General features: G+C 37.2%; 1 protein-coding gene across 1 annotated transcript in view; it reads right to left on the bottom strand.

Annotated features, from left to right (window-relative positions):
• LOC133559722 (calcium-activated potassium channel subunit alpha-1a-like) overlaps positions 1-17533 on the bottom strand; it is a 572272-nt gene that overhangs the window by 157055 nt on the left and 397684 nt on the right. Inside the window, exon 20 of the mRNA XM_061911767.1 lies at positions 15381-15389. Within this exon, the coding sequence (XP_061767751.1) occupies positions 15381-15389 (9 nt within the window). The remainder of the gene's footprint in view (positions 1-15380; positions 15390-17533) is intronic.

The raw sequence follows: 17533 nt of genomic DNA, 5'->3' as shown, positions 1-17533 counted from the left end.
AAGCGGTGGGGCTTCAAAGTTGTACTAAAACAGTTTAAAAGATTTTTGAGCACTATGTGTAGCGTTCTTTATTTCCAATGCGACATTTTAAAGTTTCGGTGTTGTTTACTGGCATCATAGTGAAGTTTACTCTGATGTGTGACTGCCATCTACTGGTCACACTTATCATTACACCATGTACCAAATAAAATAGATTTGAGGTCGGTAATCACAACTTAAATTATTCCATTTTGCGGTCCTTATACACACACCATAGTAATACTTGCATCTCTGACTACGGTTGCCGTAACCGGCCGACAATCCATCAAGCGGTGCGGCTTCAAAGTCGTACTAAAACATTTTGAAAGATTTTTAAGTGCCGTGTGTAACGTTCTTTATTTTCAATGCGACATTTTAAAGTTTCGGTGTTGTTTACTGGCATCATAGTGAAGTTTACTCTGATGTGTGACTGCCATCTACTGGTCAGACTTATCATCACACCATGTACTAAATAAAAACATTTCAAGGTCGGTAAGCACGACCAGAATTATTCCGTACATTAGGCGTTACAAAGCTCAACTTTTGAAAAAATGAAAGGATTTTAGGTGCGCCTTATAGTCCGAAAAATACGGTACACAACTGTTGATAAAAATCAACACAACTTTGACTAATTTCCCTGTGAAAGACACCCATTTGACGATACAAACTGATTGGAAGTCACAGTTTGACCAGGGTAGGAACAGTTTTGAGTTTAACTACAGTTTAACAGTTTGCAGGACATGTGGACTAGCATCTAGATCAGGGGTCACCAACCTTTTTGAAAGCAAGAGCTACTTCTTGGGTACTGATTAATGCCAAGGGCTACCAGTTTGATACACACTTAAATAAATTGCCAGAAATAGCCAATTGGCTCAATTTACCTTTAATAAATAAATCGATGTATATATATATATATATATATAAAAAAAAATGGGTATTTCTGTCGGTCATTCCGTCGTACATTTTTTTTCCTTTTACGGAAGGTTTTTTGTAGGGAATAAATGATGAAAAAAACACTTAGTTTAACAGTTTAAAAGAGGAAAAAACAGAAAAAATGATATTTAAATTTTGAAACACAGCTTATCTTCAATTTCGACTCATTAAAATTCAAAATTCAACTGAAAAAAGTAGAGAAACACTAGCTAATTCGAATCTTTTTGAAAAAATTCAAAAAATAATCAATGGAACATCATTAGTAATTTTTCCTGATTAAGATTAATTTTAGAATTTTGATGACATGTTTTGAATAGGTTAAAATATAATCTGCACTTTGTTTGAATATATAACAAATTGAACCAAGCTATATTTCTAACAAAGACAAATCATTATTTCTTCTAGATTTTCCAGAACAAAAATTTTAAAAGAAATTCAAAAGACTTTGAAATAAGACTTAAATTGGAATTTAAAGATTTTCTAGATTTGCCAGAATAATTTTCTGGAATTTTAATCATAAATTTGAAGAAATATTTCACAAATATTTTTCGTCGAAAAAACAGAAGCTAAAATGAATAATTAAATTAAAATGTATTCATTATTCTTTACAATAAAACATTTTAAAAAAATTACTTGAACATTGATTTAAATTGTCAGGAAAGAAGAGGAAGGAATTTAAAAGGTAAAAATGTGTTTAAAAATTCTGAAATCATTTTTAAGGTTGTATTTTTTTCTCTAAAATTGTCTTTCTGAAAGTTATAAGAAGCAAAGTAAAAAAATAAATGAATTTATTTAAACAAGGACCAAGTCTTTAAAATATTTTCTTGGATTTTCAAATTCTATTTGAATTTTGTCTCTCTTAGAATTAAAAATGTCCAGCAAAGTGAGACCAGCTTGCTAGCAGTGAAGTGAAGTGAATTATATTTATATAGCGCTTTTCTCAAGTGACTCAAAGCGCTTTACATAGTGAAACCCAATATCTAAGTTCCATTTAAACCAGTGTGGGTGGCACTGGGAGCAGGTGGGTAAAGTGCCTTGCCCAAGGACACAACGGCAGTAACTAGGATGGCACAAGCGGGAATCGAACCTGCAACCCTCAAGTTGCTGGCACGGCCACTCTACCAACCGAGCTATACCGCCCCGTAAATAAATAACATTTAAAAAATAGAAGCAGCTCACTGGTAAGTGCTGTTATTTGAGCTATTTTTCAAACAGGCCAGCGGGCGACTCATCTGGTCCTTACGGGCGACCTGGCGTTGGTGACCCCTGGTCTAGCAGTAAGAAAGTGCACCTGCGTCCAGGTGTTGGCGTGCAGCACACCTCCAAATAAGCTACCTCGGTGTATGCATGTGTGCGAAGCCCTGACCCCCTGAGGGAAGCGGGAGTGAAAGTCCCCAGAGTCGCATCCCTAGATTGCCGTGACTCCGTGCAGAAACAGTCCCCGGTCCCCCCCCCCACCCGTCTCTCATCGGCCAGGTGCGAACCCGACAAGGGGGTCTGGCACCTTCACGCACCCTTTGGCAAGAACATCGGTCGTACGAAGCGGCCGAGGAGAGGACGGCGGGGACGGAGCGGGGAGCGCCGTGTCCCCGTGTGCATGCAAAGTGGACTCGCAGAGCAACACATGCAGAGAAGTCGTTCTGGGGTCTCAGCGGCAAGTGCAAAAAGGATGACTGTTGGCATCCATGAAGCAGTTTGGGAGGGGGATGGCAAGACAGGAGCAGCGAGGCTATCACGTCATGCTGGAGTTCCTCAACTTGGGGGCGTTTTTTTTTTTTTTTTAAGGGGTGGGGGGGACCACACTTAATGTACGTTGTTATGTTCTAATGAGGACCGTTGACAGGTGGAGGGGAAGCCATGGAGGACACATCACAGACACGCTGACAATGTCTTCTGAGCCAACAAAGTACCCACAGTTCTTAGTCCGTCTGGGATTTATGAGGACGTCCGCTTCTTCTTCCTCTAAGCTCACCTCTTGGCTGGAATCCGGGTGCTAGAGTACGTCACAGGGACCCATTTCTAGAACTTCTATGTTCAGCAAAAGCAAGTGCATTGATCCAATTTTTTATATTTTTTTTTAGGGGTGGGCAAATTAATGCGTTAATTACGCGTTAACTCATCAATCTATTAACGCCGACAATTATTTTATCGCACATTTGCGTATGTTGTTTACATGCTTTTATTTTGTTAACGCCTTTTCTTAACAAGATGGCGTGGAGGGGCTCTTGGTAAAGATGGAACATTTGGCAAAAATACCGGACAATTCTGCAAATGTCATGGCTGGCTTACAGCGTGGTCACTCCGGGATCACTTACGACCGCCAGACAATTCTGGATGTGGATAGATCGGGCCGTTTTGGACTGAATGAGGCGTGCTTGCTAGCACGGGAATACTTTGCCGGCTACATCCAGCGGCCTGTGAAGCAGCGGAGTATATGTGTTGTCTGTCTATTTATGAATAATGCAGACCAGGAGTGTTGGCTGAGTTCTTAACGTTTACTTTCAGAGCGTGCATATCACAACATACAAGATGTCGTCATGGCGACACACAATCTATACCGGGCTACCGCGCATGCTCCTCACTCCTGTTGCATGGTGGGTAGGGTAGTTCTTTTTTTCCCTGGCTCATAACATCACAATATAGTACCATGTATATGATGCCTTCAGTTTATCAAAGCACCAAGCAAAATTCCCATCATATCAATTCCTAGATATGGTCATAATTATTTTAAGTGCACTACGCAGAATAAACACAACATTATTAATATTGCTACTACGGATAATTTGATCCAAAATTCCCTAAAACAGCCCACTACCTATAATATAGGTTTTTTAAACATAAGATCCCTGATAAAAAAAAAGTTTCTGCTGTTACCTCAGAAATTGCCTGTTCAGATGTTATGATTGTGGCTCAGAGATTTGTATGTAGATTATATTTATTTTCCATAACAAACAGGATAACTTAAATACCCTGGCAGTGGCAATAAGCTTAAATGTTTGTATTTACATTTTTTGGAGTTGATTTTCATCAAATATGCTATTTAACTGCTACTGTTTAACAAGGACTGATTTAAATTGTGTTTGCACAACAAATGTTTTGGCGCTTTTGTTCATGTGGGAGAATATTCCAATAAAGGTGCACTACACACTACTTTTGAATTCATTATTGGGCTTTGCGTATACAATGCAGTTAATCGCGATTAATCGGAGAAATAGTGCGATTAACTCCGATTACAATTTTTAATCGTTGCCCAGCCCTAAGTTTTTTTCATCCTCAGTACTCAGTGTGTCTTCTCGAATTTTAATATTCTTATAAAGCGGTTTATTGTTATGATCCGCCGCCCGGATCATGTATTGTTTTGGTTTTTGAGTCCTTTTGTGTTTCCTGTTGGTTTTTGGGCTCTTCCTTGTTTTTTGTCAGGGTTATTTGATGACGAACCCCAAGATGCAGAGATGGAGGCAGGCATAGAGTGAGCAAACATGATTTTAATATAAAATACTACAACTAGAACAAGGAAAGGGTACAAACAAAAAGCACGCACGTGGGCGGGTATAACAAACTAAGGGCTATGAACAAACAAATCGGAAGCAGGGAACAAAAAACAGTAAGCTACAAAACATCTACCAAATATAGCTTACCGCTACGCAGCATTCACACGACCAGTAGGAATAACAAGTAGAAAATGACATTGACACGACAATACAATGATCCAGCACTGACTGGAGGAACAAAGCAGGTAAAATAGGAGCTGGCTGATTGACACCAGGTGTGGCCAGATGCCAATCAGCCGCAGCTGAGTGAAAACAGGACACAGGGAGACGGACAGGAAGCCAAACCAAAATAAGAGCACTAGACAGGAACCAAGGACAGGAAATACTAAACACAGAGGAAACAAACAAATGCAGAGGAAAAAACTAAAATGTAGTCAAACTGTCAGAGGAAAGCCTGACAGTTTTATCTTGTTTGACATTTGTTACACCTGCTCTTGTTTTTTGACACGCACCTGTGTTTGGATTATTGCTTTAGTATTTAAGCCTGCCCTCGACCTAAGTTCTGACGGGGTTGTTTGTTTGCTGTGTGCAACACTCACGTTGGTATTTCCTTAATCTTGTCTCTATGCTAAGTTGCTCTTTAGCTTCCCGTGCGCTCGGCACGTGAAGTGAATTATATTTATATAGCGCTTTTCTCTAGTGACTAGTGAAGTAGCTCTTGACCCAATATCTAAGTTACATTTTAAAGCAGTGTGGGTGGCACTGGGAGCAGGTGGGTAAAGTGTCTTGCCCAAGGACACGACGGCAGTGACTAGGATGGCGGGAGCGGGAATCGAACCTGCAACCCTTAAGTTGCTGGCACGGCCACTCTACCAAGCGAGCTATACCGCCCCACGTCAATTTTTGGACTCTGGACTCCCTGCTAGTTAGCATTAGCTTCCCATGCATAGGCACACGCTTTCTTTTACTGTTTTGTACCAGTGTTATTTTATGTTTGTACATTAAATCAAGCTCTCACCTGCTATTCCTGCATGTCTGGTCCATATTGCATCTTGGGGGGACAAAACGTGCATTCAAAATGCGAGCACCGCTTGATAGTTTATAAAGGGCTCTGAAGCGAGGATGTCGTTGTGGCTTGTGCAGCCCTTTGAGACACTTGTGATTTAGGGCTGTATAAATAAACATTGATTGATTTAATGATTGATAAACTGTTTATGGCAGGGGTGTCCAAACTGCGGCCCGGGGGCCATTTGCGGCCCGCAGTTAATTCGCCACACATTCTGCAAAAATTGCAAAATTGATAGTATTGCAAAAATAAAAAATAAAAACATTGAAAAAAAAGTGGAATGAGGTGAAATCTAATGAAAAAAGTGGCAATGTTGACACAAAGCTGCAATGCAGGCAGTTTTTTTCCCTTTTGTCTTTATTTTATTTTATTTTCCATTGCTCAAAAAAAAAAAAGGACAAAATAATCTATGTTATAATGAATTATCACCTTAAAATTATCACTTTAAAATGTTTTATGTGGAAAAAATATTGCATATGTTGTGGGGTTGCCATATAAAAACATCAAAGTTTGGACAAAAGAGCATAAAACAAACAAAATAATAGTTCCAACTTAAAATCGACAGATATATCGGAAGTTGATCTTGAAATTTAAGTGTTAAAAGTTTAAAAAAAATAACTAAAAAAAATGCATCACTTTATGAGTGGGGAACCTTTCGGATCTCAAATATATTTAGTAGGATTTTATTTAACTTTTCACTGTGATTACTCAAAAATATTAAATGATTAAAATCAATGGTGTCCTGCATTATTGATCTTTGAAGGCTTTAATTGTTAAATAAAGGAACTCTCCTGACGGAATCAATAAAGTACTATCTATCTATCTATCCATCTATCTATCTATCTATCTATCTATCTATCTATCTATCTATCTATCTATCTATCTATCTATCTATCTATCTATCTATCTATCTATCTATCTATCTATCTATCTATCTATCTATCTATCTATCTATCTATCTATCTATCTATCTATCTATCTATCTATCTATCTATCTATCTATCTATTTATCTATTTATCTATCTAAATACTGCATATTTCAGTTTTACTATAAAAAACAAAGTTGTCTTTGATAGAAAAGGCATAAAACCTTATTATATCAACCTCATGTTGATATAAAGATTTACTGTAAGCATTAAATAAAAAATAATAATAATAATTTGACTTATTTTTAACATTTTAGTGATTGAGACCCTCTATGCTCCCCAGGAGTCTTAAGGATTAAAAAAAATCCATTTATTTTGTTATGGTTTGAAAATGAAAAATATCAAAAAAGTGGAAAAAGTTTGGACACCCCTGGTTTATGGTTATGATGTATTTTCTTCCAGACAAGGGAACATTGAGAGATTTCATTTAAGTTACATGTAAAAGACCTGAAAAGGAGTAGAAAGAAGCAACTACTGATATTACTTTAACAATTCTGGACATTCTTTACTGTCCAGTCTTCCATAAATATTATTCAACAGTGTTTTTCAACCTTTTTTGAGCCAAGGCATATTTTTTGCGTTGAAAAAAATCCGGAGGCACACCAGCAGCAATCATTAAAAACTAAAACTCAGTTGACAGTAAAAAGTTGTCGGATATGACTTTAAAGCATAAGCAAGCATGCATGACTATAGCTCTTGTCTCAAAGTAGGTGTACTATCACCACCTGTCACATCACACCCTGACTTATTTGGACTTTTTTGCTGTTTTCCTGTGTGTAGTCTTTTAGTTCTTGTCTCGCGCTCCTATTTTGGTGGTGTTTTCTCTTTTTTTGGTATTTTCCTGTAGCAGTGTCATGTCTTCCTTTGAGCCATATTTCCAGCATCTACTTTGTTTTAGCAATCAAGAATATTTCAGTTGTTTTTATCCGTCTTTGTGGGCACATCTTGGATTGTCATGTCACAGTAAGTCTTTGCTGTCGTCCAGCATTCTGTTTTTGTTTACTTTGTAGCCGGTTCAGTTTTAATTTGGTTCTGCATAGCCTTCCCTAATCTTCAACGCCTTTTCTTAGGGGAACGCACCTTTTGTTTATTTTTGGTTTAAGCATTAGACACCTTTTTACCTGCACACTGCCTCCCGACATCTACAGAGCAATTAGCTACCTGCTAGCACCTACTGATATTACGCTCTAGACAGCACCGACACTCAAACATCAACACATAAACCGCAGATTATAATTACTGGTTTGCAAAAAAATATTTTTAACCCAAATAGGTGAAATTAGATAATATTCCACGGCACACCAGACTGTATCTCACGGCACACTAGTGTGCCGCGGCACAGTGGTTGAAAAACACTGCTGTACAAGACACACGGAAGAATTTAACGACTCAAATATTAATAAACACTTAGCAAAAATGTCATGTAGGCTCACTTTTGGGCAAAATATAGTCCTTTGAAAATAATTAAAACTAATATTTCAATATTATTATTATTTGTAATAATACTAATAAAATCATATAATTATGTAAATACAATAGTAATTACACACTTCCAGAGTAAGTGTAGGCTGATTATTTGTAAAGAAAACTTTTTAATAGATACAAAAAAAATGGTAAAAAATATTAATATACTACTTTACAATAATAATAATTAAAACACACATAATTCATAAATAATTAAATTAATTAAAATAGAAGTACATTTTAAATATTACTTTCATGTCTATGATTAGATTAAATATATATTAAAGTAAACATATTTATTATAATTTTTATAAATCATATTAGTAGTGGTGGCAGTCGGAGTATAAAAAGTAGTAGTACTAGTAGTAGTAGTTGTAGTGGTAATTGGGGTTTAGAAACACAATCACTAAATTTAGTACAATTTTTAAGTTACATGCAAATATAAAAAAAATATTTCTACAATAAGTTAAAGTTAAAAAAACATTATTTTTCTTCTTCTTATTATTATTATTATTACTACCAGTAATAGTAGTAATCATATTAGTAGTAGTATTTGTATTGAATAAAACTATCACTAAATATTTAGCTCCTACAATAAAAAAATATTTTTAAGTTACTTGGAAATGTTTGAAAATGTTTCCGCAATAAGTTGTATTAATATTATTGTAATTATTATAATTAATATTATTTCTACCATTTAGGGCTGACTGTTTGTTATCCTTTTAATTTGTCTTGATCTGTTAAATATGCCTTAATAAACCGTTACATACAATGCTACAATTAAATATTTAATTCATAATAATATCCAATTTATAAACCATTCGTAAGACACTCTTTTGTCTTAAAGCAGATTCAATGCACTTCTTTGCTGAACACTTCCCAACGGGGATAAGGCAGGTGGGCGTGGTTACCTCCTTCCAGTCTTACACAGCACAATTGTGGTACAACACCACCACCTGGTGGCCATCTGCTGCTACGACAATGGAGACTGACTGAGCATACAGTAGAAAAAAAAGACTGGGGGGAAGTTTGACGTTTTATCGTCTGAGAGGAACCAGATGAAAACCTGAAACTGACTTTGGCGAATGAGGGGTTTTTGCTGAGGAACACAAAAGGGAGTCCAGATTGTGTTTTGGCAAGGTAGTACACACACAAAACTAAAACTAAACCTGCCTGGCTATCACGTCTAAATCCGTGGTTACACTGCAGAGTTTATCCAGCACTTTCTAGGAGGGGGGGTGGTGACTTTAGAGCAGGGGTGTCAAACTCATTTTAGATCGAGGGCCCGATAACTTAAAAATAAAGACAATCTCGGTTTGTTTTCTTTGTTTAGAAATAGAACAATTGTACAAATCCTAATGTTGTTGTTTATTTTAATTTTTTTTACAACGTCCTGTTGTAGTTAATAGTATATATACCTTTTTTTTGGTTATTTATATTTTCTGAATAAATTATGTAATAATGTTCATCAGTCAACTTATTGGTGTTGACTAAAACTAAACTACATTTATGTCACCATGAAATGAAATTAATTATATTTATATAGCGCTTTTCTCAAGTGACTCAAAGCGCTTTACATATGTGACACCCAGGAATTGATTAACGTGGACCCCGACTTAAACAAGTTGAAAAACTTATTGGGGTGTTACCATTTAGTGGTCAATTGTACGGAATATGTACTGTACTGTGCAATCTACTAATAAAAGTATCAATTATTCAATCAATCAATCAATCAATCAAAAAGTCAGCAACTCACTTAAAATGTCAAACTAATCTGTGATATGAATTTATTACGTTTAAAGTGACATATGTCATGCCTTCGTTTTCATTCTGACTATCACAACTTACAGTTGTTCCAATTCAAAGTTCTTTCATAAACTGTAAGACATAATCATTAAAATTATAATCGATAAAGGTTTGACTTTGCATGTAATAAGTTAAAGGCCTACTGAAAGTGATAGTTTATATATCAATGATGAAATATGAACATTGCAACACATGCCAATACGGCCTTTTTAGTTTACTAAATTGCAATTTTAAATTTTGCAACGAAGTATCCTGCTAAAACGTCTCGGTATGATGATGCGTGTAGAGGACATTTTGTTCCAGCACCGTTCCCAGCTTTAAGTCGTCTCTTCATGCAATTTCCACAGTATTCTGGACACTGTGTTGCTGAATCTTTTGAAATTTTTTCAATGAATAATGGAGACGTCAAAGAAGAAAGCTGTAGGTGGGAAGCGGTGTATTGCGGCAACACAAACACAGCCGGTGTTTCATTGTTTACATTCCCGAAAGATGACGGCGAAGCTTTACTATGGAACAGAGCGGTCAAGCGAACACGGTTGGATTGGACCACACACACACAAAGTACAGTGTATTATGCAGCCATCATTTCCAAAGATTGTGTTTCGAAGTGGGTCCCCTCGCGAAGGGCAGAGATGGGCATCTCCACCACCTATCGACTGGTGCCGAAGAAAAGTGTGGGGCCAACCTTCAGGTTGTACAGGTACGACCATATAATCTCACTAAAACAGTAGTAACACAATACGCAGATAAGGGATTTTCCAGAATTATCCTAGTAAATGTGTCTAATAACATCTGAATCGCTCCCACTGCCCTCTAGTGTTTTTTTTTATTTTTTTATTTTCTAGTCCTTCACTCTCACTTTCCTCATCCATGAATCTTTCATCTTCGCTCAAATTAATGGGGAAATCGTGGCTTTCTCGGTCCGAATCGCTCTCGCTGCTGGTGGCCATGATTGTAATCAATGTTCAGATGTGAGGAGCTCCACAACCCGTGACGTCACGCGCACATCGTCTGCTACTTCCGGTACAGGCAAGGATTTTTTATTAGCGACCAAAAGTTGTGAACTTTATCGTGGATGTTCTCTACTAAATCCTTTCAGCAAAAATATGGCAATATGGCGAAATGATCAAGTATGACACATAGAATGGACCTGCTATCCCCGTTTAAATAAGAACATCTCATTTTAGTAGGCCTTTAATGTCACATCTTACTAAATGTTACATTTGTGTATACATGATTACATTCTACGGAAGAATATTAATGTATTATATTCATTAGTGCTAAATGTTGGCAGACCAGTCAGTGATCCTGTTCTGTCTCCCTGTAATGTTTGAACCTGTTCTGTCTCCCTGTAATGTTTGATCCTGTTCTGTCTCCCTGTAATGTTGGATCCTGTTCTGTCTCCCTGTAATGTTTGATCCTGCTCTGTCTCCCCATAATGTTTGATCCTGTTCTGTCTCCCTGTAATGTTTGATCCTGTTCTGTCTCCCTGTAATGTTTGATCCTGTTCAGTCTCCCCGTAATGTTTGATCCTGTTCTGTCTCCCTGTAATGTTTGATCCTGCTCTGTCTCCCCGTAATGTTTGATCCTGTTCTGTCTCCCTGTAATGTTTGATCCTGTTCTGTCTCCCTGTAATGTTTGATCCTGCTCTGTCTCCCCGTAATGTTTGATCCTGTTCGGTCTCCCTGTAATGTTTGATCCTGTTCTGTCTCCCCGTAACGTTTGATCCTGTTCTGTCTCCCTGTAATGTTTGATCCTGTTCTGTCTCCCTGTAATGTTTGATCCTGTTCTGTCTCCCTGTAATGTTTGATCCAGTTCTGTCTCCCTATAATGTTTGATCCTGTTCTGTCTCCCTGTAATGTTTGATCCTGACTGGACTCTCACTATTATGTTAGATCCACTATGGACTGGACTCTCACTATTATGTTAGATCTCCTATGGACTGGACTCTCACACTATTATGTTAAATCCACTATGGACTGGACTCACAATATTATGTTAGATCCACTATGGACTGGACTCTCACCATTATGTTAGATCCACTATGGACTGGACTCCCACACTATTATGTTAGATCCACTATGGACTGGACTCTCACTATTATGTTAGATCCACTATGGACTGGACTCACACTATTATGTTAGATCCACTATGGACTGGACTCTCACTATTATGTCAGATCCACTATGGACTGGACTCCCACAATATTATGATAGATCCACTATGGACTGGACTCTCTCACTATTATGTTAGATCTCCCATGGACTGGACTCTCTCACTAATATGTTAGATCCACTATGGACTGGACTCTCTCACTATTATGTTAGATCCACTATGGACTGGACTCACACTATTATGTTAGATCCACTATGGACTGGACTCTCACTATTATGTCAGATCCACTATGGACTGGACTCCCACAATATTATGATAGATCCACTATGGACTGGACTCTCTCACTAATATGTTAGATCCACTATGGACTGGACTCTCTCACTAATATGTTAGTTCCACTATGGACTGGACTCTCACTATTATGTTAGATCCACTACGGACTGGACTCTCACTATTATGTTAGATCCACTATGGACTGGACTCTCACTAATATGTTAGTTCCACTATGGACTGGACTTTCACTATTATGTTAGATCCACTATGGACTGGACTCTCACACTATTATGTTAGATCCACTATGGACTGGACTCTCACTATTATGTTAGATCAACTATGGACTGGACTCTCACTATTATGTTAGATCCACTATGGACTGGACTCTCACACTATTATGTTAGATCCACTATGGACTGGACTCTCTCACTATTATGTTAGATCTCCCATGGACTGGACTCTCTCACTAATATGTTAGATCCACTATGGACTGGACTCTCTCACTAATATGTTAGTTCCACTACGGACTGGACTCTCACTATTATGTTAGATCCACTATTGACTGGACTCTCACTAATATGTTAGTTCCACTATGGACTGGACTTTCACTATTATGTTAGATCCACTATGGACTGGACTCTCACACTATTATGTTAGATCCACTATGGACTGGACTCTCACTATTATGTTAGATCAACTATGGACTGGACTCTCACTATTATGTTAGATCCACTATGGACTGGACTCTCACTATTATGTTAGATCCACTATGGACTGGACTCTCACTATTATGTTAGATCCACTATGGACTGGACTCTCACACTATTATGTTGGATCCACTATGGACTGGACTCTCACTATTATGTTGGATCCACTATGGACTTGACTCTCACTATTATGTTAGATCCACTATGGACTGGACTCTCTCTATTATGTTAGATCTACTATGGACTGGATTCTCACAATATCATGTTTTATGGATTGGACTCTCACTATTATGTTAGATCCACTATGGACTGGACTCTCACACTATTATGTTAGATCCACTATGGACTGGACTCCCACACTATTATGTTAGATCCACTATGGACTGGACTCTCACTATTATGTTAGATCCACTATGGACTGGACTCTCACTATTATGTTAGATCCACTATGGACTGGACTCTCACTATTATGTTAGATCCACTATGGACTGGACTCTCACACTATTATGTTGGATCCGCTATGGACTGGACTCTCACTATTATGTTAGATCCACTATTGACTTGACTCTCACTATTATGTTAGATCCACTGTGGACTGGACTCTCTCTATTATGTTAGATCTACTATGGACTGGATTCTCACAATATCATGTTTTATGGATTGGACTCTCACTATTATGCTAGATCCACTATGGACTGGACTCTCACACTATTATGTTAGATCCACTATGGACTGGACTCTCACTATTATGTTAGATCCACTATGGACTGGACTCTCACTATTATGTTGGATCCACTATGGACTGGACTCTCACTATTATGTTAGATCCACTATGGACTGAACTCTCACTATCATGTTAGATCCACTATGGACTGGACTCTCACAATATTATGTTTTATGGATTGGACTCGCACTATTATGTTGGATCCAATATGGACTGGACTCTCACTATTATGTTAGATCCACTATGGACTGGACTCTCACTATTATGTTAGATCCACTGTGGACTGGACTCTCACACTATTATGTTTTATGGACTGGACTCGCACTATTATGTTAGATCCACTATGGACTGGACTCTCACTATTATGTTAGATCCACTATGGACTGGACTCTCACTATTATGTTAGATCTACTATGGACTGGACTCTCACACTATTATGTTAGATCCACTATGGACTGGACTCTCATTATTATGTTAGATCCACTATGGACTGGACTCTCACTATTATGTTAAATCCACTATGGACTGGACTCTCACTATTATGTTAGATCCACTATGGACTGGACTCTCTCACTATTATATTAGATCCACTATGGACTGGACTCTCACTATTATGTTAGATCCACTATGGACTGGACTCACACTATTATGCTAGATCCACTATGGACTGGACTCTCACACTATTATGTTAGATCCACTATGGACTGGACCCCTACGATTATGTTAGATCCACTATGGACTGGACTCTCACAATATTATGTTTTATGGATTGGACTCTCACTATTATGTTAGATCCACTATGGACTGGACTCTCTCACTATTATGTTAGATCCACTATGGACTGGACTCTCACTATTATGTTAGATCTACTATGGACTGGACTCTCACACTATTATGTTAGATCCACTATGGACTGGACTCTCTTACTATTATGTTAGATCCACTATGGACTGGACTCTCACTATTATGTTAGATCCACTATGGACTGGACTCTCACTATTATGTTAGATCTACTATGGACTGGACTCTCACACTATTATGTTAGATCCACTATGGACTGGACTCTCTCACTATTATGTTAGATCCACTATGGACTGGACTCTCACTATTATGTTAGATCCACTATGGACTGGACTCTCTCACTATTATGTTAGATCCACTATGGACTGGACTCTCACTATTATGTTAGATCCACTATGGACTGGACTCTCACTATTATGTTAGATCCACTATGGACTGGACTCTCACTATTATGTTAGATCCACTATGGACTGGACTCTCACTATCATGTTAGATCCACTATGGACTGGACTTTCTCACTATTATGTTAGATCCACTATGGACTGGACTCTCACTATTATGCTAGATCCACTATGGACTGGACTCCCACTATTATGTTAGATCCACTAGACTGGACTCCCACACTATTATGTTGTAGCTTGTGCAGCCCTTTGAGACACTGGTGATTTATGTCTATATAAGTAAACATTGATTGATTAATCCAGTGGTTTCTTTCATTCGAAAATATCATGTTCATTTTCATGTGGGCCAGCAGAAACCTGTTCGTGACCCTAATCCGGCTCTCTCGCCGCACGTTTGACACCCCTTGCTTTAGACTTAGTTTTTTTTTGCTTCAGTCCGGTCTGTGGGGATGAGAGGCGAGGAGTGAGATGCAAGAAGCTGCACTGCTAGACATGCAACAGAGATAACAGTGGGCTGTTTCGCTGAAGAATAGAGGGGGGGGGGTTCTGGGGGGTTCTGGGGGTGGAGGGTGGGTGGGGGTGTTCGGGGTGGAGGTGAGAAAAGACTTGCACTTGGCATAGTAGGACACCCATGTTGCTTTTGTTTTCTACTCACAATAAATCACTAGCAGCGAGTAGTTTAAATTACGTCCCAGTGGCAGCAGGGGAGGAAAATACATCAAGAAGTTTGTCACTTGGTCAGAAAGAAACATGGCAGGGAAAACAGCAACAGAAGAAGAACAAAATATGACAGAACACAACAAGATTTGCTGCGAACGGAACAGTTGGAGACTTTTTCGGCGAAATCGTGGCTCACGAGGAAGGAGGCGATTGAAGGGTCAAAGGTCACGCCACCATGTGGACGATTACTTTTGCGGGAATTTATACAATTTTTTTTTTAGATTTGGTCCTAACATAAGCCAGAGTGGAAAATAATCAGTCATAAATCAGCATTTTAAAGAGTTTTAACATTCCGAGGCTTGATAAAAGGGTTTAACTCACTGGTGTCAAACTCAAGGCCCCTGGGGGCCAAATCTGGCCCCGCCACCTTAATTGTAAGCCTGGAAATAACATGCCTTTCTTACTAAATATATTTGTTCTTTCCCTTTTGACATTAAAAAAAAATAATGTACTGCATGCAATTTCATCTATTTTTAAAATTCAATATTATCAAAATCAAAAAATCCATCCATCCATCCATTTTCTACCGCTTATTCCCTTGTGGGGTCGCGGGGGGCGCTGGCGCCTATCTCAGCTACAATCGGGCGGAAGAAAAATATTATATTAAAACTATTTTTTGTTAAAATACTGTTTTTAAATATCTGCTTGACTTACGACTTCAAAAAAAAAAAATCAATCAAATTGTAGACTAAAATTGACAAGAGATTTTACGGCTAAATTCCACCAATTTGAGTTTTTTACCATAAAAATAACTTTGGTATTGTTTTTTTCCCATATACAGTTAGACACTGAAATATTAATACTATAATATTGAATTATCAAAATAAAAAATATTATATTAACGTGTATTCCAAAACTATTTTTTGTGAAAATACTGTTTTTAAATATCTGCTTGACTTACGACTTCAAAACAAAATATCAATCAAATTGTAGACTGTAAAATTGACAAGAGATTTTACGGCTAAATTCCACCGACTTGAGTTTTTTACCGTAAAATTAACTTTGGTATTGTTTTTTCCCCATACACAGTTACACACTAAAATATTAAAAAACAAACAAACAAAAACATTAAATCTGGCCCCGCGCCTATTTTATGTGGCCTGCGAAAGCCTGGAAATAATATGCATTAATTAAAAATGCTTAATCTTTCCTTGCTAAATATTATTCTTTTTTTCCATTGTGACATTAAAAAAAATAATGTACTGCATGCAATTGCATCTCTTTTAAATTTCAATTTGATCAGAATCAAAAATATTATATTATCGGGAATTCCAACACAATTTTTTGGCAAAATACTGTACTTAAATATCTGCTTGACTTACGATTTCAAAACAAATTATCAATCAAATTTTAGACTGTAAAACTGACAGTAAATTTTACGGTTACATTTTTGTCACAAAATCAACTTTGTTACTGTTTTTTTTACCATATACAGTAAGACTCTAAAATATTAAAAAATAATAATAATTACATTAAAACAACAAGATTTTAAGGTAAAAAAAGAAAAATAAATAAAAAAGGCTTTAATATTCCCACTAAAAACAGAGGTTTTGTGTCTCCATTCCATTCTATTTATTCAATTTTTTATATGCTGTAAAAAAAAAAAATCCACTGCTTTTACAGTAAAATTCTGTGACTAAGCTGCCAGTTTTTAAAGTATAATTAAATTATTTATTTTTTTGCAGCTTAGGTAAAAAAACATATAGATGTTTATTCATTGTTAAATGCGGCCCACTGAGAGCCACCATAACTGCGATTTGGCCCTCAATGAAAACGAGTTTGAAACCCCTGGTTTATCTAATCCTTAGATTTTTTGCAAAAATGCACACACTCTTAATTTAACGTTTAAAAAAAATATATATAATAATAATTTAATCTGAGTCAAATTCAGAATGACATTCCTTCCCGGGCGTTCATTTTAAAAGCACCTCTGTATTGTTAGAAAACATTAAACACTCAAATAAATACTGCTGTACTAATTAATTAAAAAAAGGTACTACACTGCCTTTGAAAAATACCTGTACTATTTTGTTTTTCATTCGCTTGCTGACGTGCGTAGATGAGGTTGCTGAGTATACATATATATAC

The sequence above is a fragment of the Nerophis ophidion genome, linkage group LG09 (genome assembly GCF_033978795.1).
Source record: "Nerophis ophidion isolate RoL-2023_Sa linkage group LG09, RoL_Noph_v1.0, whole genome shotgun sequence".
Lineage (NCBI taxonomy): Eukaryota > Metazoa > Chordata > Actinopteri > Syngnathiformes > Syngnathidae > Nerophis > Nerophis ophidion.
Note: the sequence above shows the minus strand (reverse complement) of the source record. Positions and strands in the feature narration are given on the sequence as shown.